This window comes from Acipenser ruthenus, chromosome 9 (genome assembly GCF_902713425.1).
Source record: "Acipenser ruthenus chromosome 9, fAciRut3.2 maternal haplotype, whole genome shotgun sequence".
NCBI classification, from domain to species: Eukaryota; Metazoa; Chordata; class Actinopteri; order Acipenseriformes; family Acipenseridae; genus Acipenser; species Acipenser ruthenus.
Genome location: NC_081197.1, coordinates 5,348,869 through 5,374,771, shown reverse-complemented (window position 1 = coordinate 5,374,771; position 25,903 = coordinate 5,348,869). Strand labels below are relative to the sequence as shown.

At 37.2% G+C, this 25,903-nt stretch overlaps 1 protein-coding gene across 33 annotated transcripts in view; it reads right to left on the bottom strand.

Moving 5' to 3' along the window:
• Window positions 1–25,903, bottom strand: part of LOC117407165 (disks large homolog 2) — a 248,309-nt gene that overhangs the window by 128,800 nt on the left and 93,606 nt on the right. For 23 of the 33 annotated variants that reach the window (XR_009329587.1, XR_009329586.1, XR_009329588.1 and 20 more), the window contains one exon: window positions 25,001–25,060. The exons of 8 other annotated variants lie outside the window; for them this stretch is intronic. Coding sequence is in view for 22 of the 25 variants with exons in the window: in XM_059030939.1 (XP_058886922.1) it covers window positions 25,001–25,060 (60 nt within the window). In the remaining 3 variants the exon portion in view is untranslated. Of the gene's footprint in view, window positions 1–8,804; window positions 8,921–25,000; window positions 25,061–25,903 lie in introns of those variants that run through there. 2 more of the 33 variants (XM_034923360.2, XM_034923364.2) reach the window with 2 other exon arrangements.

The following is a 25,903-nucleotide window of genomic DNA, read 5'->3' as shown; positions in this document are numbered from 1 at the left end:
CGGCATGGCAAGTCCTCAGGAAGCACATGAAATTATACAAACCGCCATGAGGTACAGTAAGGGGACACCAGAAGGACGAGGAAAGAGGGGGAGACCAACAAGAACATGGCGCAGAACCACTGAGGCCGAGTTGGAGGAGTTTAATCCCACATGGGGAACTACAACGAGGGGAGCCCAGGCCTGTCTGATGTAGAGGTATTATATGCCACAAGGCATGAGGAGGATCAAGACGTCCAAAACCTCCTACACTGTGATAAAGAAACGCTTAAGGTTGCAGTCAGGAATGTATACCCAACCCTATGAATACTAAATAAGTTTTAGTACAACATTTTACATTCAGAGTTAATTTCACACATTCCACGCTATTAAATACATTGACTTGGTGACCTTTTCCAACTGTTCTGCCTGTCCTGTTAATACTTTATTATTATTTATTTCTTAGCAGATGCCCTTATCCAGGGTGACGTACAATTGTTACAATTGTAAGATATCACATTATTTTTACATACAATTACATTACTTTACATACAATTACCCATTTATACAGTTGGGTTTTTACTGGAGCAATCTAGGTAAAGTACCTTGCTGAAGGTTACAGCAGCAGTGTCCCCCACCTGGGATTGAACCCACGGCCCTCCGGTCAAGAGTCCAGAGCCCTAACCACTACTCCACACTGCTGACTTTAACCAATAATTACATTTGTACCAAAGAACACAGTATCAATATCACAGTAGTCATTTAAACAAAGTGCACACTACAGATATAATGCATTATATCAATGGCTTCTCAAGTCATAGCAACCCTTCCAACATGGACTACAACAGATTGACCTTCTATGGTTAAGACATCCTGCTTTACTGACACAACACAATTACAGTGGAAACTGAGGATGTGTCTCTACCTAATGCGATAAATACCTCAGTATTTCATTATCAAGCAATAACATAATTTCAGATACAGAATGATTAGTAATAATTTAAACATGTGTCTTAATTTTTATTCGGTCTGATAGTGGTTTTTATACAACTTATAAATGGCTTGCAGATGCCTGTCCTATTCAATGACATTGAGAAAAAAACTTCTAGTTGAAACGTTTGTCATTTAATTTATTAAGCTGCTTTTAGTATTTTTAAAACACCAAAAACCCAATGTTTCCATCCTTGTAACAAAAAATGTAATCAAAATCTGCATTTAATACAGGTGCCACTAATCAGTTCTATTGAATCTAGCTTGTTACCTTCTTATGATACTGTTCTGTTTCTATTTTGTAAACAACTTACAGTATCTCTTATAATTTACTTCCCCCTTGAAGAAGCTCACAAAAGCGAAAGCTTGGAATGACTAGGGCTGAACACTTTACCACAACTGTGGGTGGAGGTGAGACACTTAGGGTTGCTTTGATAAAAGACCTGAAGACTTCCTTGTCATTTTTAACTGCAGAAGACACCTGCTTCATCATTCTGGGAGTCTGAGAGCCGCTGAGCCTAGAGACACAGTCACAGTATATTAGTCCCTGTTCCTGTGACAACACACTGGCACGGGGGGGGGTTGTATTCACCTGTTGTCCTGAATCCTGCTGACACTGCATGTATTTACAAGGAAATGCTATATGGTCAGACAGCAATCCCAGTGGTTTATTAATCACCTGAACAATTGCCATTTGGAGTTCTGCATAAGGAATCAAGGCAAAGAGGCAGAGCATGACAAGAGGAAGGCCAAGGTCAGATACTGTGTCTGTTGGCACAAATACTTCAGCGTGCTGAGTTAGAGGGTTGTCAAAAGTCTCAAAAGTCAGCAATTAATCAGTTTAGCTACTCTATACTGAGTGACAAACTAGTCTGGTTTGACACTATCCTCAGCTGGTTCTATTGCTGAACAGACAGCAAGAGATGTAAAGTGTCCTCAAACAACCTGTTATTTTCTATAAAGACAGACAAGGAAAGTAGATTCAAAGGGTACATGTCTCATGTTGGCTCATTTGATCAGCGAGAAGAAATATCATATTAATTAGTTAATTACTTGAAGTGGCTAATCTACAAAGACAGTGAACAATTTGGAGGGAGGCAGTGAAAAATACCATTGGGATGCAATTCAAATACAGGTTTTCCAGCTTATGTACCGAGTTTCATCACAACTGGATGAGCATTTTTAATACATATGTGCACAGTATGTTCAATAGCTTGTTACCTACACACTGGTGCTAATCAAGCTCATATTAAAACCTGGAATAGGTGAAACTGCTATGTAATAGGAGTCTTATTTCCATCCCTGAAAAATACAGATGCATCTCTGCATGAGAAAATAAAAGTTTTACAATAGATTATCCCAGACACTACTGGAATCTGAAAATTATGCAAAATTAGGTTCAGTAAATTATAAGAACAGTGTTAAGTCAAGGAAAAACCTGTTATTCTAATCAGTTACACCACACACTAAGCTATGCAGAGAGAAAGCTGATTCATGATGAATCTCCAGGTTACTGAATTTAGAAAGATGACATACTCCACTGCATAGTGCATCTTCACTCAAAGTAAAAGCCTCTGTCTCATGTGCACAACTAACACAAATTCATATTTAATATTTAGTATTTGTTTATTGTTATCAGGCATCCAGGCATGCCGCGTCCGCAGGCCTCAAAAGGCAACATTTTCATTGCCGATTGCCAAAAATGTCACTCTTCATATCCAGAGGGAAGGCTAGCACACTGGCCTGTTTTGTTTCTTCAGATACAATGGGGGCTGTTACAAGTCCGATTTAAAGCATTAAAGTTTCAAGTTCAGGGACTTTTTTTTCTTTTTTACTGTAGATAATACAGTATGCGTAAGAGCCCTCCTCCCTGATACACACTATACAGAATGCAATCGCCTACCAATGGTTACTTTCCATTGGATCTTATAAAGTGTCTGATAATAATCGCTTTTAATACAGTCCTTGAAATAACCATACCACCCACCCTGTAAGCCCAATAAGCATGCCAGAAAGATTTGGCTCAAGTCTACTTGTCTACTTTACTGTAAAAGCAAATGTAGCAGGATTTCAGTATTTACAGTAAACACAATCCACTTAGTATAATGAATGTGGGTTGATTTAATACTGTATATGGTAGTTATTCAATTAAACGGATCCAATGTTATCATAAATGCGAGACTGGATATTAAAGCAGAACAAAGTTTCAGCTACTGCTTTATAATTCTAGGTGATTTTGAACAATTTGTTTTTAGCAATGTCTTACGGAATTGCTTTCTCAAAAAGACACGCCACACTGCTACAGTGGTTACTGCAATGACAGCAGAAGAACACGTTCTACACTGCCCTGCCCTGCCCTGCCTCACAGCTCTGTATACAGCAACAGCTTGCTGGGTCAGCGTGACTTTCTCGCCCCAGATATTTGCATTTCTGTTTCTCTAATTGGACTCCATGAATACGAGGTCAACAAGGTCAAGATTCTTAAGAACTCATGCATACCCATACAATGACCATTTCTCAAAGAAACTGACAGACAGTACAGTATGCACAAGGGTCTCTCTACATCCACACTCAAGGAAGACATATCCCATGAGTGTGTAAGCAGCTGAATGTACACAATTAGGCATTAAAACAGTTAAAGTGACAGGAAAAGTCCTTTATAAAAACTGCACTCTTCAGAGACCAGGCGCCCTACAATGCATGCAAACCGCGGACTACACAAAGCATGAAATGTATTTGAATTCAGAACCCACATTTATAAATGCTCCAGTGCTGTGTATAAACGACTCTTCACGAGGGTCGATTAAATAAAAAAGCAAGTCAGCTGTGCCCAAGTCAATATAAAAAACAAAAAGAAAAAAGCATTTAGTTTTGGCTCCTTGACAGATAGCAGTTATGCTTCCTCCATTAACTTGATTATTTTGGATACATTAAATAATTGAACAAGAGCTCAAGTCACGGATATTGGAATCCTGTGGCCTAGTTTAGCATAGATTTCTGCACCATCGTTTTTTTTTTTAAATACTCGCTGAAAACAATAGTCTTTCAACAACATGGTTGACAGATTGGTTAAATTAATTAAAAAAAGGGGAGTTGAATCCTGTCATAGAGCCACCAACTAAAGGAGTGTGGTCTATGCCATGTATGGCCAGAGGTCAAAATTTAATGTGGAGAAAAGCATAGAATACAGCTTTGTACAAAATATGAAGACAGTAACTCAAAGTGTCATGTGTCTATACAGCAGAAAACTAAAGTTGCATGATCTCAATATGGCAGTCATAGTCAGGGTCAAGATCACTAACACAATTAGCAAGCAGTGTTCCTATAGCCTATCTATGACATTACAGAGACTGGTTAATGTTTCTAGTACAAACCATGATCGAATCAAAGAACACAGTTGTGTACAAAGTATGAATGCAACATTACCTTGAGTCACAGGTAAAAGTGAAGAGTACCATTATGATTTTGTCAAGAAGTCTCCACAACAATGAAAATCTGCAGTTACCCTTTTAATGAATTTATGAGACAGTAGCACTGGGAATAACTGGGGTGCATAATAAGATTTCTCTTTATTTTTTTTTATGATGTAGACTTCCTTGGATGACATTCATAACAACATACTGTAGCAGAGTGTGAATGTCATATGCAAGCTCACTTACACTTTTAAATCATATAATCATATTTTAAACCTGTATGGGACACTACTTTTAAGTATGCAGAGACCCATCTTATCAAGCGGTTACAAAAATAGCTCCAATGAAATCCTTTTCAAGGTCATCTACTGTCAACCCTGACATACTATATCTAATGCATACATTTTGCAGCTCATTAAAAGTATTTGACTGTTTTATGCGACAAACACCTCCCAGTCAATGTCTTTGGGACTGTTAGTATTTTCAAACCAGTCTGCTCCAATAGGTACGATCAATAGCTGGATTATAAAAATAATTCATAAATTAAATGTCTTCTGTGTTGTATTTATTAGTCAATATAATTCTGTTCTGCTGTATACCAGTTTAAGTGTGTAAAATGTGTCACAATGCAAAGTCTAAATAAATCCTCCTTGTTATAATTCTTGCAATGTATTATAGATCACTGAATACAGCCAAAGCAGATGAGATGCACTTGGACACTGCTACCAAGGTCTGATGGCTTTAATGAAGCCCCACATTTCTTCCAAATAATTTTTAATGTTTGCCAAATCAATACTTTCATTCAGAGTGGCATTATAACTTCCATCCTTGTTAAAAGAAAGTTTGTAACAGGGCTGAAGGCGTTACTTTATTATATTAATCCATATTACTTGCAAAAAGCAGTGTACAGCTATGGACAAATGTTTTGCATCACCTCGAATTTTAGGATTTAGACATAATAAAAAACAAAAAAAAAAACTATATGAACATAACTTGGATCTTTTATTTAACATCATATAATCTGTTATCCACTTGGACAGCTGCTGCTTAGACAGGGCTTGACCATGGGAAGTAACAAGCAACAGGCTGTAATGCATAAAATATGCATAATTAGTAAAAACTATTACAGCGATAATATTAATATCACATACAATGTGTGTAAAAATACAATAAATGTGAAATATATAGCAGATAGAAGTAACAAGTACTTATCTGATCAAAGCTCTCCGGTCAGGTCAGTCTTGAAAGGATAAATGGCGATGAGATAGCACAGTCTTTGTGAAAAGTGTGGTAAAGCATGGATTAACACTGGCAAATGCATAATATAACCATGGAAAAACATACCAGAACTGCTAAATTACTGTGCAAAGTGACTGTGGTAAAATTACATAAGGAACTGCACAGTGGACCTGAAGATTCTGGAATGTATTACTAATGTACTCTGGTTCATACCATTGTGATATCATTGGTATGTCAAAATAATAAAATGGTACCATCCTATCAAAGGCTGATCATACCATTGCAGCAGCATACTGTATATTATAGGGTCCTCCCAGTAGGACAATGAGAGCACACTTACCATAAACCATACTGAAGCAGCAATTTGTACTTGCCTAACTTGGTATACTTGGTATAATACTTGTTTTATTTTTCAGCATTCAAGATAATCCCATAGTGCTATACAATAATCCTGTACTTTGAAATTCTATCTGCTCAACATTCAGCTGGCACTGTACACCACAAATCTACCACATCCTTATCATGTACAAGTGATAAAACACTGTATTCTTCTAAAGTGTACTGAAGAGCAGAATAAAAGCCAAAGATATCCTAATGTTTTGTGCATTTACAAGAACGCTATAATGGTGCGGTTTTTGGGTGGGTTCCTTGGGCTTTTACAGTACAGTATGCATGCTATCAAATACAGCAGATGTACAGGTTTCTAAGCAACAAGGACTCGTGCTTTCACACACTATTCTGGGCTTCTTAGGGCTCATGGTCAATCTGCTTACATTCATGGTACACTCATTTTTATTTATCTCTTCTACCTGTCTATATCCTCTATAGAAGAGATATAAAATGATAAATAAAATTGATTAGATCGCAAAGACAAGAGTTTGATTCAGACAGCAGTTAGAATGGCTGGATTCATCTCAGAGCATTAATACAAACATTGCAAACTACATTGTACTGCAAACTACAGCATGCCATGAGAGTTACTTTAGAGTTACTTTCTTTCATTTTAACAGGCAACTTTTGTGAATCACAGGTGGTATGTCACGACGGAAAACTGCATTACTCGTTTTAACAGACGAGTTCACCCCCCCATTTCAAAATTTACATGTATAAATACACGTGATATGAGAATTCCAAAAGGAGAGGGAATCAAAACTGAGCAGTCTAGCAGCAGGTTGAAACCTGTTCAATCTCCAGACAAACACGTCAACAGAACCCAGGGTAAAAAGTAATTCTGACAGCAGCCTAAATCAAATCTCAGAGTTTGTGTCATCTAATTAACCGGCTATCCAGCTGTGTCTTCTGTCAGAGTCAGCCTACAAACTGTTCCTCTTTACAGTTCATGCTCAGCTTCCTTTCTAACAGACCCCATGATCCTGAGCTAAAGTAAAGATGACAGGAATCAGAACCAACACAAAGCCATTCATTTTCCTTCTGTTTTTATTCAGTGAAGGAAACCAGTTTTTGGCGGGGCGTTGGGATTTTACTCAGTTGTTGCTCTCAGACTCTAAGTCATCTTTAAATTGCCCTGGAGAATCTTAGACATGTTTTTGTTATAGTTCTTATGAAAGCACAACAAAAGTCTGGAAGATGTTCGAGAGAGAAATGAAAATGCATACTGTGTATAAATCGCAGAGAAGGATACAGAAACCCTGGAGCTTGGAGGTTTCGGTACTAAATAAAGATCAATCATAAAACCACTTCTTAGTCGTTTCTTTTTATTCTAAATACTGATTCAGCCTGGGAATACACTAACTCTAAAAGACCCTACATTATAAAGTATAGGGATTGTTCTGAATGCCGTTTTGTGTTCATGCTTTAATTCCTTGTGGGTAAGAAGCACACCAACAGTAGCAACCGTTTTATGTTTATCTGTTTCCAATTAAGAGGTATACTGTAAAGATGTACAAGCGACGTTTGTTCCTTCACTACTGTATATATGCAAATTACGAAAAGATGTGAAAATAAGCTTTTTATAACCTGTGGTTGACAGATGCTAGGAAGCAGCACAGATCGCATTCCTCGTATGATGTCATCCCTCGTGATATCATCGAGATAAATAGAAGATTAAACATTATTCAGCGTGTGCTACTGTACCTCTTAAGAGCATTGATCTCCTTCCTGTACTGTATTTCAATAGCAACAAGCAGATGCTTCTTATAATACCAATACTTTTATTATACCCTTCTGGCTCAACAAGAAGACTGTAAGTCCAAACTAACTTCATTGATATGGGTATTGTATAACTATGCATTGTATAACTATGTATTGTATAACTATGTTTTTCCATTGACATCTCTCATATCAGCTCAGTTAGTTAACTTGATGCTTACCTCTTTGACTGCTGATACAAAGATATATTTTAACGTGTATAATCGATGGCATTCTGTTGCATATCACTGTTATTCACTGCATTAAGCGACTGCGTCTACATGCTGATATTTAGAGAGTAACTACTGAAGGACCGTATATCTTTAACCATGCAAAGAACCATAATGTCAGTAACACATCATCGGAATCAACATGCACTACAAAACATGAACCCAGTCTGAAAACGCTGTGCAGGCACATTCTGACACTTGCAACAGCCCATACATATAGCTGACATCACCCAAGAGAGCAGAATTCAATATGCACCGCTGCTGAAGAAACAGACCAAAATATATTCTGTAAAATGTACAACATAAAGACCTCTGCTGCCATTAGGACTAGGAAAATATCAATGCAGGTGTTAACGGGTATTAAAAACATATATATATATTTACACATGTGTCTATGTTAAACTTCTTTAACACAAAATATATCTCATACTTTAAAATTAATTTATAAAAAGAACACTGTGAAATGTAAAGACTTATAGGTTTGCTCCTATTGTGATCTTAACAATCAAATAATCCAATCTGAAGCAACAGGCTAGCCTTCAAATGTATGGATTGTTATCAGCAATTTCAATATTGCTACAAAGATATTCTGAAGAAACCTGTGCTTACATTACTGTGCTCACACACCTGCCAACCAGCACACATGCTAACAAAACCTAGAAATACTGGAGATGCCTAACTGCAATATTTCTATTCCTAGTAACTTTTAGAATTAAAAACACTCACACACACACACACACACACACACACACACACACACACACTCACACACACACACACACACACACACACACACACACTCACATACCTTTTGCATTTTTGATTTTCTTGCATTATGCACAAACCTTCTTCCCAGCTTCTTAGCATACCAGATAGAGGCAAACATAGCAATAGCAATGAATTCAAAAATACTCAGGCACTAAATTGTTCGTTGTTCTTGTAAGTTCCAGTAACCCAGGCAACAAATAAATAAAAATAAAAAAAAAATGAAACACTTTACAAATGTTGCTCCCTACTCCACAGCAGTATTGTTTCAGGTCTTTCTCCTTCACTGGTCTATGAAAAGCTCTGTATTCTAGTCTGCAGGTCTATTTACATACTGCCAGCAGGAGGGCCAGGGTGCGTCGTCTTTGCATCCAGCTCACATCCCGTCTGCTAAGTGCCTGTCTGCAGTTCTTTAGCACTGTCACTAGCAGCTCCATGCGCACTGGCATGAAGGAACAAGCTTCGACTTTGGGGCCACTAAACTTGACACATTCACATCAGATCAGAGTGGATCATCTTTCCTCTGGGCATTAAAAATATTTCAGAGTAACATGTCTGCATCTGACTGGAAAAATAATGTATTTTAAAAAGGCAGAAGAGCCTGTCCTTTTCCTTAAAGCGGTTAGGGGAGGAAAAAAAGATAACCCTATTTTCTATCGTGACCCATCGACTTTCTTGAGGGCTGTGTAATTCTGTGAGTGATCAGTGAGCCAGCGATTGGAGACACTTGTGATCTCTAGGGTCAGACAAATATTCTATTTAATTTGTTATTTTAATATTGTGGTGGTTATGCACTTTGAAGGAGATGAGGTACAAAAGAGTACCAGATATGAGCTGCCTGTCACAAGTTTCAAAGGGAAATGTGTTTTTCCTTTACTGCTCTGCTCCCCCAGTGTACTCCTTAAACCCTGGACTTCTACAGGCAGGTTATTATTATTATTATTATTATTATTATTATTATTATTATTATTATTATTATTATTATAAAGTTAATATTATAAAAAAAGTTAGTTCTATGGAATATGTATTGGGGGTAATGTAAAATCCTAAAATCATACATCATATTCTCAAATACATTTACAAATATTAGCATTAACGTAGCAAGATTTAAATTACACTATCGGAGTTCATCGCATGCTAATTGTGCTTCATTTTATTAATTCATTTTAAATGTGTAGTAACACTGAAAGAAACGTCAACAAACGTTTTGATTTGAAGTCATGCTCGCTGTCCTCAACTGAAAATGTTTGTCAAAGAATTGTATATTTCTAAAATGAGTGAGACTTGCTATACCTGTAACATCCCACAAAATTCCAACTGCTTAGATCTGAAATCAAGCGCATTGTTGTTTTAACAGAATTTGGCCAGCCAAAAAAAAAAAAAAACAAGACGGCATGTATATTTTACTGTACATGAATGAGAAGGTGTTATATATCACATCAATCATTTATTTCACGAAAGCAGCACAGCATACCATGATTGCACCTGTAACCGCAACAGTACTTAGCATTTTCAAACATCAAGAAAGAAAACGATTTAACACGTGGTCTACGGTCGTCCAGAATACAACCATGTATAACTGAGCGTAATAATGGGAACTCAAATAATAACTTCATAAATAATAACTTCAATGCACTTGTAACCTAATGCCCCACAAGATCCACTCCTCTACTCATTCAATACTTTTCTTTGGTCGTGACATTTTACACCGAGTGCCTCTTCAGCAGCAATTAGTTAGGATTAAGACTCTATTTGAACTCTCCAGGTAGGCTCTAGATTTCAGCAGCTACACATGTGTTTAATTGATGCTGTTCTTCAGTAGCACGAAGGGGGCACTGGAGTGAAGTGTCACTGTTTTTGCTGCCATTAAAATAAGGATGGAGATTCAAATAAAATCCCCCCTGGGGAATCAGACCCAAATGAATAAGACCTTTAGACCACAGCAGCAGTACTCTGAAGCAATGTGTCTGGTACTTTGTGTCAAGCTGATCATCTTTTATATCCTCCATAAATACCTCTAACAATGGTTTATTTAAACAACTGAAAATCCAAGCGGTCCACATTAAATAACAAGCCCTTCACGTACTCCACTGCATGGTCACATCGATTTTCATAGGAAATGAGCAGAGCCGCTTCCTGTAAAAGCCCTCAATATTTCCAGTTAGCTTCAGCTGTCTGTTCGTACAGTACTATACAGTTTTGCAGGAACTCAATACGATCCCTCATTGATCAAATATTAAGTTAATTATATGTTAAGCAATAACTTAAAAGCACTGCACTTACAATTGACCTGAGTATTTATTGTAATTTTTTAAATGATGTAAAATGGTACAAGGCATTAAAAAACATCTCTCTCTCTCTCTCTCTCTCTCTCTCTCTCTCTCTCTCTCTCTCTCTCTCTCTCTCTCTCTCTCTCTCTCTCTCTCTCTCTGGGGTACTAGGGGTTCAAATTAGTCCATTTACAGACAGCTGCAGGCATTGCGTTAATTAGGAACTGCAAATCTTTCATCACAATTCCTCCCCCCACTTCAGTGCTGACTCCGACGGCATGGTGTTTCTGAGACAAGAAGTTTGCTGGTCATGCAAGACAAATGGGACGCCGATCTGTCTTATAGGCACTCAGCCACTCTGCAGAGGGCAGACAGTGCAGATGATGGGTCACTGGAAAACGACGGCATATTTATTTATTAATATTATATTGTAAGTAAGCAAAACATGCTGTACGTGACATCAGCAAACCGTTCTAGTGGAAAGAATCTGGATAAGATGGAAGTACTACAAAACCATGCTATGTACAGCCAGGAGACTTAATTCTGTGTTTTTATTTATATATTATCCCATGAAGTGCAATATACATATCGTTATCTCTACGTTTAATTTGATTATATTTTCATTTGATGATATTCCCCAGCATAAAGAATACTAATTTATATAATTACAAACCAAGTTTTTTTTTAAACTCACATTACAATACGTTTGTCAGTTATAAATATGATCATAGTACTAGTTTTTTCTTTAGTATTTCAACCAACATACAGTATAACACTGAGAAACTGTACATAGCATTTACTAACACTAAAAATAACCTTAAAAATACTAACAATGTAACTTGCATATTTCACATCAAGCTCATAGTTTCTGAAGCTGAAGCTGCAAGTAGTTTGCAATTACTCACACACCACACATTCCGCATCTGTTTGGCGCAGATAAGTGCAAAACTCAAAACAGCTCATCAACAATTCAGTCTCAACAAATTGGGATTACAATTAAAAGGACCTAAAGCCAAGTACAAAATACTGAGCAATGCCTTGAAAAGCACTCGTTTCCTGAGGGCTGGAGTTTCATAAATAAATACATTAGAAATATAGGGCTTGTCATACTGCATACTCATTCTTTACAATTGATTTTCAACAGTTTCCAATGTTTGATCAAGTTTTGTACGCTGTTGCCCATGCAAAAGTATACTACATCTTCTTCTAACCACAATTGTAGTAGTCTATTTTAAATCCCTATACTGACCAAAGCAGAAATATAACATTCTGCAACACTTATTCTATGACAATTTTATAACTAATCACAATTAACAATCTATCAAGGACAAAATATCTTTTGACCAATGATGTATTGTTTTGAAAAGCTATGTACTGTGTGCTATGTATACTTAAGATGTAATTTAGAATTAATTAGGATACATCGTCCAAGATAATTAACATTGCACTGTAGCATAGTGAGCAGTGCATTCAGTGAGAAGAACTAGATAAACCGAATAACTGATTAACTTTGGTTCTTGACCTCCGTACAAAATATTCACATACACACTCTTTAAAGTCTGACATATTGATCTCATGGCTTTCTCCCCCATGGCTTTCTCATTGGCTCTCCAGTGCTAAATGGTATACATGTGTGTGATTGATCAAACTAGATTGGGATACACTACTGATCCTTGGGCTGAATAATCTAGCTGCTCCACAACCACCATCGAGCATCGTTTCAGTAAAGAGCCATTCATCATGAGAAATAATTACTAACATGCATTTCATTTTAATTAATCACGTTATAGTCAATGAGGCCTATTGAAATTATAAATAAATGACATTGGTTGGTGGACTTACAATGCCTTCTATACACACTCTACCAGAGAAAAAGGAGAGTAAGAGAGTAAGAATGCCTATTCCACGAATGGTATATTGGATTTGACCCAAAGCAAATACTTTCTTGTGTTGATCTAACAGTGCCATAACATTTGTCTTCATGTGCTGTACTAATAATGTTGCATAAAATAACACATTGATCAATTCTGAGTTTGGAAACCAATTAGGGTTTGGCACGTTCAGGGTTTTGATTATTCAATAGGTATAACCAGAGGCATGGGAAAGCTACACAGTAGATGCATTTGTTTAGTAAGCCAGTCTTGTCTTTTTGTTCTTGATAATGAAATCTAACATAACCCACAGTCAATTGTGCATGCTTTTCAAGGAAACAGATTGTCCATACTAGGGCTGGGAAAGGGTAACTCCTTATAATGAATTAGCTCAAAGCACAAGCGTCAGTTCTCTTTGTTTGTTAAGTACCAAAGGATCTTTTTCACAAATAGACAGAACTGTTGTTTTATTTCTCATCTTCAAGACGTCATAATCACTGTCTGCATCATACTTTCCATTACGTTTGGGACTTTCTTTGGGTTCAAAAATATCTATCCTGTCTATCCTTCTACCCGAGAGTCAAATTCTGTGCAAGATGTTTTACATCAAAGACTGGTCTTCTACTTCTAACCCTATACTGACGTGTATCACACGTCTTCTTTTTTTTTTTTTACTTTAGCATGGTTCCTAAATTAAAAAAACATTTACCACAACAGGTAATGGCAAAGCATATCCTCTCTGGATCCCAAGTTTGGGGAGCAGAGCCAAGCGAGATGCTGCAACAAGCTAATAAAAACCAGTAATCAACAATAAAAGGTCAAGCGCACAACATGGGGTCGGTGGACTTCAAAGTGCCCAGGACCCCAGTGCACATCAACAAGTACTAGCAAAGTATTTGAAGTTGCCTTTGGTCTCCAACTTCCACAGGGAAAAACTAGGTCAGGGGATGGAATGAACATTTGGAACGAACACATCCTACATTTAAGAAACCAATATTATATTATATACTATGTCAAATTCAATGTGCTTAAGTCTGTAGTACAAAGCTATTCCTTTTGTTTTTACCACAGCCAGATTAAGAAGTGAACTAAATATTTAGCATAGCTGTAAATATACTGGATATGTACATTTACTTGGAAGGCCAACTGAAAAGCATCAGCCCAATAGAAACAGTGGTTCCAAACCATTTTTCAAGGCACAGAGTTTCAGGATTTTTCCACAGGCCACAAATATAACCATTTATACAACAAACCGTACCAGTATCAAGTACATTAGATATTAAGGAATGTGTTGATATGAGACATAGGGTAGGACCATTCTAAAGTCAGACCTTTAATGGCCTGCAAGAGCAAGAGCTCTTATCATCCAGCTGGAAAAACAGTACTCCTCCCTGTATCACATCAATGATTCCAACTAGACATGTCAAACGAGATGGACTTCAATCTCCTTCCAGCAGATCAACACTAACTACATTTCCTGGAGAAACTGACCTTTCTGAGAAAGACGTAACCTGCCGACCTGAGTCATTTCTCATCTTCCCTAAAGGACCCTTTCACTTTAGCAATCAGAAACCAGGATCAGGTGTGAGAGCTTATATAAGGGTAATGGTAAAAGTTTTATTACACTGCTTTTTTGTAACCTTTACCTTTCCAGAAAAAAAAAGAGCCACAGTAGCAATACTGTATTCTTTTGGTAATACGTTTCTATTTAACGGTTTACTGCTCAAAACTAGAAGAATTGTGTGACAAGCTAAAACATTCAATATAGCCAACACTGAAAATATTCATTCAGAGTATTTTAGAGAACAATACAAAATAATGTTATATTTTTGTAACATGAGAATTCACCCATGGAGTCTCTAAAATATCTCTTTTTAATATTTCCTTTGCTGTGAACAAAACTACCAACAGCTTTTCAGGAGGAGACAAAATGGTATTCCTGTGTGCAACTAGATATTTTGCAGTGTTTTGACAAGGAATGCGTAGACGTTTCAGCTGCTAAAACGCGAGACAAGAATCAGACTTCACATATTTGACAGAACGAGTACAATAGAGTTTTATCTTGGAGTAATTGCACAGCTTATTTCATAGCAATTACTGGCCTGCTGATTATGTCAGCTAGAGTTGGTGCTCTCCTTGGTGCTGAAACTCCACCCCCCCCACTGAGTCTCCGAGTTCCCTCTCTCAGCACACTCAAGAGTCGAGGGCCATCTGCCTTCGTTTCTGTGGTTACACTTCGCATTCGGATTCTGTCAAGGCCAATGACTCTACTCCAATTGCCCAGCTCACTTCTAACAGCTTGGCTTCTGAGTACTGGAAAAAAGCCTCCCCTCTCCCTTTCACATGTTCTTTTATGAGCAGAATGCTGAAATAAAACGAGCATCATCATAGCAATAACTCCCGTTGTTATTAAGTCGTACAATGTAGATCAGTATGATTTTTGCTATTATACACCCATAACACCTACCTGTAGGACTGTAGTTTATGTATAATTACATTTCAAGGTTACAGTATCAACAATTGTATTCATAATATTTAAGTTAACATTGTTCCACAATGTAGATATTTTTGCGCAATAGAGTAATAGAGTCATGCTTTTTTTTTTTTCATTGCTGCAGAATTAGGAAAAAATGCCCTCCACCTGTTGGCTTCAATAAAGTATCTTTAGATAACACTGAAAAAAGCCTTTGGTATAAATTATTCAAACTTTACCTTCTGGTCTTCTATTTTTGCTTTTAATTAGATCGGTGTGTTACAGTGAGTTGCCAAAAAACCCACGAAAAGGACTACTGTTATTTTAACATCTCTGTATTGCTGTTTGACGAGTCTATCCGTTTCAGAGCCTTGCTGTAAAACCTTACCCAGGAAAACTATGACACAACTGAGAAACTTTTTGGCTATCAATGCTGTTTAATTACTGTGTATGGGCAGTCTTGATTAATTTGAACATTGTAACATGCCTTCATATGGGCCGGGGAATGGAACAAGCACAATTATAGATTCAGCATTCTCCCAAAACCCTCCTGCTGGCTATGATTATATCTATGAAAACAGTTACTCAGGAACACACAGGGAAACGGTGTTAGGCAAACACCTTTCTACTGTAGGTGGCTGACTCCACCGATGACCCGATTTGTTCTTCTTTAAAATCATGTATTACAGTAGTGCATGTATTTGGAATAAAAGTACTCCACAGTGAATGTATACCACTGTAATGTACAACACCTGCATCAAACTGCTCATACTGGAGCTGTTTCCGCTGTGACCTGTTTGTTATCTTGTACACTGCACTATTGATGGGATGATAATCAAGTTATGGTCCTCGACAGATTATTGTGGTTGGCCACATTAGTCTGTTTGACAGATAATCTCCACTGTAACATCCTATGAAGATAACATCTTGGTCCCCATACAGTTACCTAACACTTAAATGGAACTTATTGAATCTCTAAGCAACGATCAATAAAGCTCAATAGCAGAAATAATTTTGCCAGTTGTTTTCCATGCACAAGATGACACTAAAGCTTTGAACATTTCACCCAGGCTAGTAAACCACTAGGTTCTGTGGTGCCGTTTTAGATTTCAGATCAAAGTACTTTAGTTTTACCATTTCAGACAGACTAAAAGGCGCACAACTAAAATGTTTTAAGCAGGTTATCCCTTACAGCTGTAGTCAGTAAGAGAAGACCCTTTCATGCCTTAAGAAACTCAAAACACAATGGAAGTCACAGTGGAAGCAACAAGATGCAGGAGAATCATTGAGGTAAAGTCTATTTCTGTTTCAACACATGATTATACCAACAGAACATGAAACACTCTTTTCTGTCTCTTACGGAGAAAACTATTTCCCTCTGGTCCAGCTGAATACTATTTCTGGGACACAGATAAAAGCAACATTGTGAAGGGAATGCTAATGCATTAAAAGGATTGCTTCAGTTCCACTAACATGTATATTTATTTATTGATTGTGTATTCTTGTTCTGTTCCTCTGTTGAGCCCAGCTGATTAGCACAAGCCTTTGTTTTAGCCTCCCCATCCACATACTGTTTATTGCATTCATGCCCTCTGGAATCTGAATTTCAGACATGCCTTATCATCAGGGATGCATTTTATAACCCATAGATTACAATCCGACGATATCTGACCTCTTTTGACTGATATAATTAACCTAGAGATGACAATCTGGCTCTCCATTCCATCAAATGTGTAGCATTGCAGCACAGGTGTGTCTAAAAATCACATAGATGCAATAGATAAAGGCAGCTCACAGTGGGATGGGGAGGGCTTGGGGTGCTATAGGCTTCTCTGCGGTCCACCTCCACTTCTTCCTAATTATTCAGCAGGTTAATAATGCAAGATCTGTAATAAACGATGGTTCCCTTATCTCTTAGTGGTTAATCAATCACTACTAGTCACTGTAGAAGAAAACACTATGCATAATCCTAGCTAGACAAGTCTGCTGATTAGATTATGAATAATAGTATTAGGACTATCATATTTAGAACTAAAGAGACTGGGTTTTGTATTTCTGCAAAGTAATACCAGATTTTTTTTTTTTTAAATCCATCAGTTTTGCAGTCCCTAGAGGAATAAGGGCTTCAATCCAAGCAACCAACTCCCAATGGTTTTTAAGTTCTGTGAACTGGGCACTGCTCAAAATGAGGAATCTCTTGCAATAAGAGACAGCCTACAAACAACATATTACCAATGCCAAGAAGCACTGAATGACAGAAAACACATTTGGAGAAATGAGATATAGAAATGTGCTGAAAACCGTGGATAGGGATAACTGTTGCAGCAGTAGGTTGAAAGTTGATAATGATGATCATGACTCACTCCATAGAACCAACAGTTATCCACTTGTCAGGAATGATTGGAAACTATGCATTCCTGGAGACGGGAGAAGCTGCACAAAACATCAAACTTTTATTACAGGACGTTTAGTTTGCACAGTGTCTTAACCTCTAGCAAGCAGTCTAAACTATGAATTATTAATAACATTTTGCAGCAGGTTTTTAGTGTTTAGATTAAACAAAAGGTAAGGGAGGACATTTATTAAAAACATTACTGCAGAGACAAGCTTTTATTTATAGTTTGTAATAGATACGAAGCAAAAAATGCTAAAAAAAATGAATATTAGAAGACAGATCAAGGAAAATGTTATGCTAACCTTGTGTTTCTTTCATCTACCTGAGTGTATTATTAAAACCCATTTCCTATGCAGCTATCATGGTTTTTCATCCTGTAGTTAACAGATTTCTGTAAGGCTCAGCATTTTCAAAACTTCATTGATATTCACGTCATTAAAATAGTCTGTAGTTTACTGCTAGGGGAGGGAGGGTGGAATCAGCATTTGGCTTCAGATACCTTCAGTGTTAACTCATGTGATCCCAATTCCTTCCATTTTAAGTGAGCATTTACTGTTCATTAGAGCACTGCATTACAGAACTGGCAATCCTTTTATAATGATAATAAATGCAAAGAATCTATCCAGAACATTACTGACATTATGCATGAGTTGCAAAGGTTTAAAGGGACCAGTCTGCAGTTCAGGGAATGTGTGATTCAGGGTGGTATGATACTGGAGGTATGTTTAAATAGACCATCCCAAAGGTAAGATGCTTAACCAAGCATCAACAATGCCAGCTTAGTTTAGCTGAAAGTCACGGGATCTCTGCTTCTTCTGCTTACCCTGGAGAAGGCCACTTTGACTATGTGGGTTGCCTGTAAGGTAATTAACAAAGTGTCTGGTTCCTCCATTTAATTATTGCTGGCTACTGCATATAGCATGAATGATTCTTTTAGGTACTCTACAAAATGAAGTATATTAAAATTGGAGCCAAGGGAACTCATTTTACATACTGTATGCCATTAAAATATTCAAAACACCAAGAAAAGATGTAGCAGAAGTAAGCTCACTGATCCGTGAAGATGGGACTTTTGAGGTATCTACTGTATAAAGCAATGTATATACAGTAAGCACCATTCATCCACATATGTGTCACTACACTGCCTAATAATAATGTGGACATTTTACTGGTTTACATGAAACAAGTGTTGTTTGATGTTGCAGAACACATTTTACTGGTGCAAACCATTATTCAGAGTGTCCCTACGTTAAACTGGGATCCTTTCAGGACGTGTTTTACTGAATGTGCTGGAGTTTGTTCCTTAGGAGAAATATTCAAAGCAAACCATCTGTTTCAGACCTGTTGTACAGGAGTTTAATTCCCTACCTGCCAGACCATTTGACATCCTCTGACTATATGTACATAGCGTACTGCATCTGAACATGAAAGAAACATCTTTATAACAGTGAACAGAGGAGAGAAAGAGAAAGACAGAAAGAGAAAGAGAGAAAATACAGTAGAGTGCAAATTTAAAAAATCCTTTCAGAGGAAAAACATGTTTTATATTTTTGCCAGAGAAGAGACTGCTACACATTTTCTTTGTAACTTTTCAGAATTTCCATAGTATTGTTTCCAAAAGTCTGTATGAACAGTGCAAGCACTCTTTACCAAAGCCTATCGCTCAATTTGTTTTAAAAGAGAAACACATCTGTGCATTTTATGGAACTAGAGCGAAACAATACAATTCAATTGTTTTCTTCTCAGTTTGGTGTTACTAGCATACAATTGAAATTAAATACCCTCTGAATCCCAGTAGTCTTCAACTCTCAATTAAAGTATTTTATGTTTGATAAACCTTTTTAACTAACTAGGTTTTAGTTTGAGGTCAGGACTCTGAGATGTTATGTTATCACTATCAAAAAGCCTAATGTGAATGAAAATAGTTTTTCTTTTCTTTTTTTTAAATAAAGCACTAACTGCACTTGAGGTCGCATCTACCTGACTTAATTTATTCATATCAAGTTAGTTTAATTGAATTTAATCATGTCCATGGGTCTTCCAGTTTTTACATTACTGGCACAAATTATGGCAACAAATGATTTACAGCAAAGACTGGCGGTGGGGATTGTATTGCCCATTTTTCCTCACTCAGACCCCTTACTTACTAAATATCTTGGTAACCCTGAATAAATAATTGTCTCCTCTTTAAAAAATATGCTAAATGTTTTAATGAGCAAGACATCTCACAAGTAGAACAGTACCCTGAAATGTTCAGGAAAGCAGTACAATCCCTGAATAGATACTTGTCTCCGCTTTAAAAATAGGCTAAGCATTGTAATTGGTACTTTGTGATGATGGGACACACAGTATGTGGTATACTTTAACATTGTATTTAAGGCATTTAGGGGATAGAAAGTATTTGCTTAATGATTTGTCCCCTAGTCCTAAGAGAGTCAGTTACACTGTTCAGAAACGCTGCCATTCTTAATGATCCTGTTAAGCAGGTATTTTTGTACATTTCATGGCTGGCATTGTAATGTTCAACATTTGAGATCTTATTTTCAGTTAAGCATGCTAAGCAGTGCTTTGACTATAGCAGTAATTCTGGCTGATGATTGTAATATGTATGTTTTCAAGACTATCAAAGCACAAGACCTACAGCTGATTCTAGTTGTGGAAACTGGTTTATTTGTACAAAGTTGCCTTTTGTCAAAACAATTATATTATCATTCATGCTGTCTAAATTGGACACTAAATTTAATTGGATTTGGCACATAGTAATCCATTCTAAATGACTGGAAATGAAAGCTTATGCCTTCTGCTTCATACTGCCTTGTATATGGGACTGTTGTAAATACAGACACTAAAGATTAATTAAGCTACAACAGGTCTTTGTTTAATTGTACACAATAATGGACTTCCCTGGGTAAAAACAAAACCTGTTATGTAAAGGAGAACTGATTTAATAATTGTACCTTCTGATGAATCGTGAAGAAGCATAATAAACCCAAAGTGTTTCACATGGAGGAAAAAGAAGTGATTAAATGGTTAATATTGTATTTAATGAAATGCTGCATATTGTATAACTGCATACTTGGTATTCTTGCAAGTAAGGAACGTATATTAATACAGGTATGATGGTGCACATATGCAACAAACCGTGAAATAAAAAAAATAAAAAATGTTTTTATAGTGTCTCATTTGGAGAGATGTATTAAGCGTTGCTTCAGGGCTAAGTTTGCACAATTTATTTCTTAAAAGAAAAAACATGTTATTTCTTCAAGAATCAGAATGTTAATTTTAAGGAAATTACATTCAGGCAGTCACTTAGTTTTCGTATTAATTCAGAGAAAATGAAAAGAGCTGAAAAGGATGTCTGATGGTATATTCTGAGTATCAAGGTTCTCGAACAGACTTTTTCAGGCATCACATTTGACAAGAACGGGAATGGCAGCTTCCCCACCTACTGCATTTCAAGCAGCTTGTAACTGCAGCCTGGCTGTGTCCGTGCCTTTATCGATTTACTTCTTTGCCCTGGGAGGGGGGGGGGGGGAAGCTGTTTAAAATAGCCTCGACTGTACTCTGTAAAGCAAAGGGGCTGCCACCAGTCAGCAGTGCAGAAAATCACCAGAATGGCTCTTGATAATACATTGAAATCTCTTTGGAGATCAGAGAAGGAGAAACAATGTGGGGGAGGTTTATTTATTTATATATATATATATATATATATATATATATATCTTTTTTTTTAGGTCTTAATCCAAAAATTCGAGGTGATGCAAAACTTTTGGCCATAGTTGTATATTTAATCAATTGTATCAGCTTTTCAATTTAATTTGATTTTTTTTGGTTTCCAAAAGTATTGATTTTTTTTGGTTTCCAAAAGCATTGGTTCCTTTTACCATGTCTAATACTGATTATTATTATTATTATTATTATTTATTTCTTAGCAGACGCCCTTATCCAGGGCGACTTACAATCGTAAGCAAATACATTTCAAGTGTTACAATACAAGTAATACAATAAGAGCAAGAAATACAATAACTTTTGCATGATTGTGATTGGTTTAGCTCTTTAGAATACACAGATGGCTTAGTATCTCAAATGTTTACCAAGCACAGGCTGTTACCAAGATCTCTGCTGCTCTTTAACACGATTCCAGTCACAGCGCCAGCTTCTCCAAATCTCTTCCCTTCATTCTTGTGTCATGGTGAAAGTGCACTTCTGCTAATTCGGTCATGTATAACTGCTTCAAAGCCCACTCACTGATCCTGCCTTTCTTTTAAGCTGTGTTGGATTTACTGCTGTGTTAAATATGAATGATGCAAACAAATAAAACACTACGTTCATTTGCAAATTTTATTTGGTCATTTCTGAGAGGGCATCAACAACTTGGATGTTGTTGTGCTGTTTTGGGCAATCGAGCTGGCTTATGACATCCAGTTCACAAACTATATTTATTAACATGGATGGCAGACGCGCGTTGTCTTTGGACATAGCTGGGGTCAAAAAAAGGACGGGAATTAATTCAGTTAAGCAGCTCACTTGCTCTTCGTGTTTAACGTTAGTGTAGTTTTTTACAGCATGGGTATTCTCAAACAGCTGTTTTAATACTATAACAAATGCATAACGCGGTTCGTGATAAGTGGTTTTATACAGAACTATAAACCCACAAGATATATACAACATGACAGACCAGACACAGCAAAAAACAATAATAAAAAAAGACCGCCCGCATTAGCATTAAGGTGAACTACTCCACTGCTAACCATAAAATCGCCCATCAGCCACTACTTTCTGCCGTCTTGGAATCCACAGTAACAACTGACCTGATCCCTTGCCATATTTATATTTAAGGATAAACACGCTCATTAACATTTACACTGGTTTATTTCAGGGACATCTTCACCCCTTAACTTAAGCAACCTCAAAAAATTGGATCTGTCATCTGTATGACCACGTATATCTGAGCCTTGCTGGGCAAGATACATCAGTGATGAGAATGCTTTTATTAACATCAGGCATGCAACCTGCATTTTGTTTTTGTTTTCTTATCATTGCAAATACATTTGATATTTGACATTTTACTATTTGATATTTTATTATATTTTACTAGAAGCTTCCCGGAGTCAGTCAGATTTTTCATACTTATGAAAACCTCTCTATTGCATGATGTCATCCATCAAATGCATTAAACCCCTACCTTTTGCATCTTGGCAAATTCTGCAAAACACCTTTCCTTTCTCATCGCCATACTTGAGCCACTTGAAATGATTTTTGTTGAAATGAGTGTCTTTCTTAGTTTTTGCATCGCTGCTACTGCTGGGTTTTTCATCATCGTTCAGCTCGCTAGCGGATCACTTTGTATTGTTCTCAGTAGGCCTACTAGTAAAATTATCTCTTTTTTATCAGACAAGTACATTATGAAAAAGGGGGTATATACATTTAACTGCTGTTTTACAATCAAAGTATTAACAAGCAAATATAAAAGCACCATTTTCTGTGACAATAAGGTCTTCACACTGAACAACACCCCTCATAGGAAATGGAATAGTCTCCGCAAGTCACAGCCAACTTGACATGGGAGGGGAGTAATAAAAAAATGACCATTCACAGAACCATAAGTTCACTTCCCTCACAGTCAGATGACATTGACCCCTCTGGAGGTTCCATGCATCCTGTGGGGTGAGCATGCAGTAAGAGGTATTACAATTGCATATACGTGTGCTGTTTTCTTTTCCCCCCAGTGTAAACATTTTTTTGCACATCCTCAGGGAGCTCAGCAGCACCCGCATCAATACATTTTGAGGGCGCTCAAGCACCCACAGCACCCACGAAGCTGGCGCCTATGATTCCAATTTGCATAACCCGTGTGTCCCTGGCTGATATAACTCAACTGTGATTTTCTCCTATCAGAGACTGTCAGCCTGCTAATGCGAGGATCACAGGGAAATCCAGGGCAGCGGCATCCCAATTATAAAACCGGCTCTGCTGTGACACTCACACACAGCTTTCTCTGTATCTGCAGTCAGGATGATGTCATTTCAGTTCTAAATCTGGAACTTCAGACTTGCAGATGAAATTATCTTTCATGTGTATTTAAAAGAAAAGCAAAAGGATTTATGGAATATATTGGAGAACTCGAAAAACATTATATTAGACTACAGGTATCCTACTGCCACCCCCCCCAACCCCCTCCCCCCCCCCAAAAAAAAAGTCTTATATTAAATCTGGATTGTTGTCTGTTTCTTTGTTCGTTTCAGTGCTGTATTTTATTAAAGTCATTTTTTACATGAGGTTCAAGTGCAGGGAAACAAATTGAAGAATGCATAGGCACTACACGCTGCATGACTCATGCACAGTATCAAAAATCTTTTTCTGGTTGTTAAATTCGATCAAATGAATGAATCATAAATCTCAATATCCTCTGAATGGTGGAAAATGAATTACTAGCAGAAAATAAACGTATTACTGTACTAACTAAAGACACTTAATACATATTTAAACAATCTGTCTGGAATACCCAGACTTCAAGATAACATATTCTTCTTGGGGTTAAAAGAGCAGAGAACACAGATCAGCCAGAGAAGCTAGCCGCTCTCTCACTTTGCAAACCACATTAGCAGAGCTATTTTGGCATCTTTCAAGGTAAGATGCACAGGAATATATGGCAGATAGGGAGGGGCAGGACACGTCAATCTGTCAGTAAATATAGGCTTAACAACATATCAGAAAAATATTGGATTGCAGGAGGATAATTTAAGCATTCTGACTCAACTGGCAAGGAAATCTTGCGACCAACACTTTTGTCATTTAAAGCCTGACAGTTTTTTAGAAGCATTCTACATTTTTAATTGCATGTTCTGGGATAGTCAGATGCATGGCAGAAATGCATAAGTCAGCCCAACAGAAATACGATAACCGATTTTACGGTACACTACTACTGCAATTATAATTTCTCTTAAGATAAGTGGTAATTGCTAATTCAACACCAACACTACTAAATAATGGTAGGTCACACAAGACTCAATAACACTCAATAACACTCCAGATATTTACATAACATGGCTAGTACATTATACAACAGGATATCAAATAATTGTGGGCATTGTCATCATTTTTATCATCTATGTCAGTCTTTCATGTTAACACCTTGTATTTAATAAATGTTACCACACATAAAGCTTGCACAGCCCAAATTCCCCAAAGATACATAAAAAACATTTTTTCAAATAAAAACAAACTTGCCAGGTAGTTTGAAGCAGTCAGACCTGGGTATGTTAGATCAAAACGGGTAATCAGTGGAGGCTGCAGGTAAGAAATAAGAAATAAAATCACTAGCAAGTATTCTTTAATTAGAAGATGAAATATTAATGACAGCAGATGACATGCAATCTCAGTGATGGGTTCCCACAATAATCTGTGTGCAGTTGTACCTGTGAGTGTCTGAGCTGCCCAGCGTCCCTCTGGTGGAACACTGGAAGGCTGTTACACTCACAGAACAGCCTCCCTCTGGTGGAACAGTGGAAGGCTGTTACACTCACAGAAGAGCCTCCCTCTGGTGGAACAGTGGAAGGCTGTTACACTCACAGAACAGCGTCCCTCTGGTGGGATAGTGGAAGGCTGTTATACTCGCAGAATGCGTGATCTGAATTGACAAGCTTGAAATACCCATCAAAAATTGCAAGACTCACTACACACTGATTGGGAGAGAAGTGAAAATGCTACTTAAAGTGCTAAGGAAAGGTAAAATAGTAATAAATAAATAAATAAATAAATAACAGGACAGCCTGTACAGTATATTCAAAATATGCATATTGGAGGCTATTTCCTGTACTTTTTATGTGAGAAATTGTAGCCCTTCAAAATGCCACACAAGCTCAAATCATTTGAAATGATCACCTCTAAAGTCAGAGTTCTATTTATACATGTGCACCGCTTGAACAAAATAAAAGGAAGCTCAAGTGAATGGACATCGATACTATGTAATGTAGATGAGATCTTGCTAGCCCCAATTAACATCACAACAGATGACTCCAAGGTGTGGAAGAAAGCAAACCTGTCTAAGATTTCAGAGTTATGTGGAGGCCATGCTAGATCCATGATGGGAATCTGTCCAAGGAGGACATCTTATTGAGTCCAGTCCAAGAA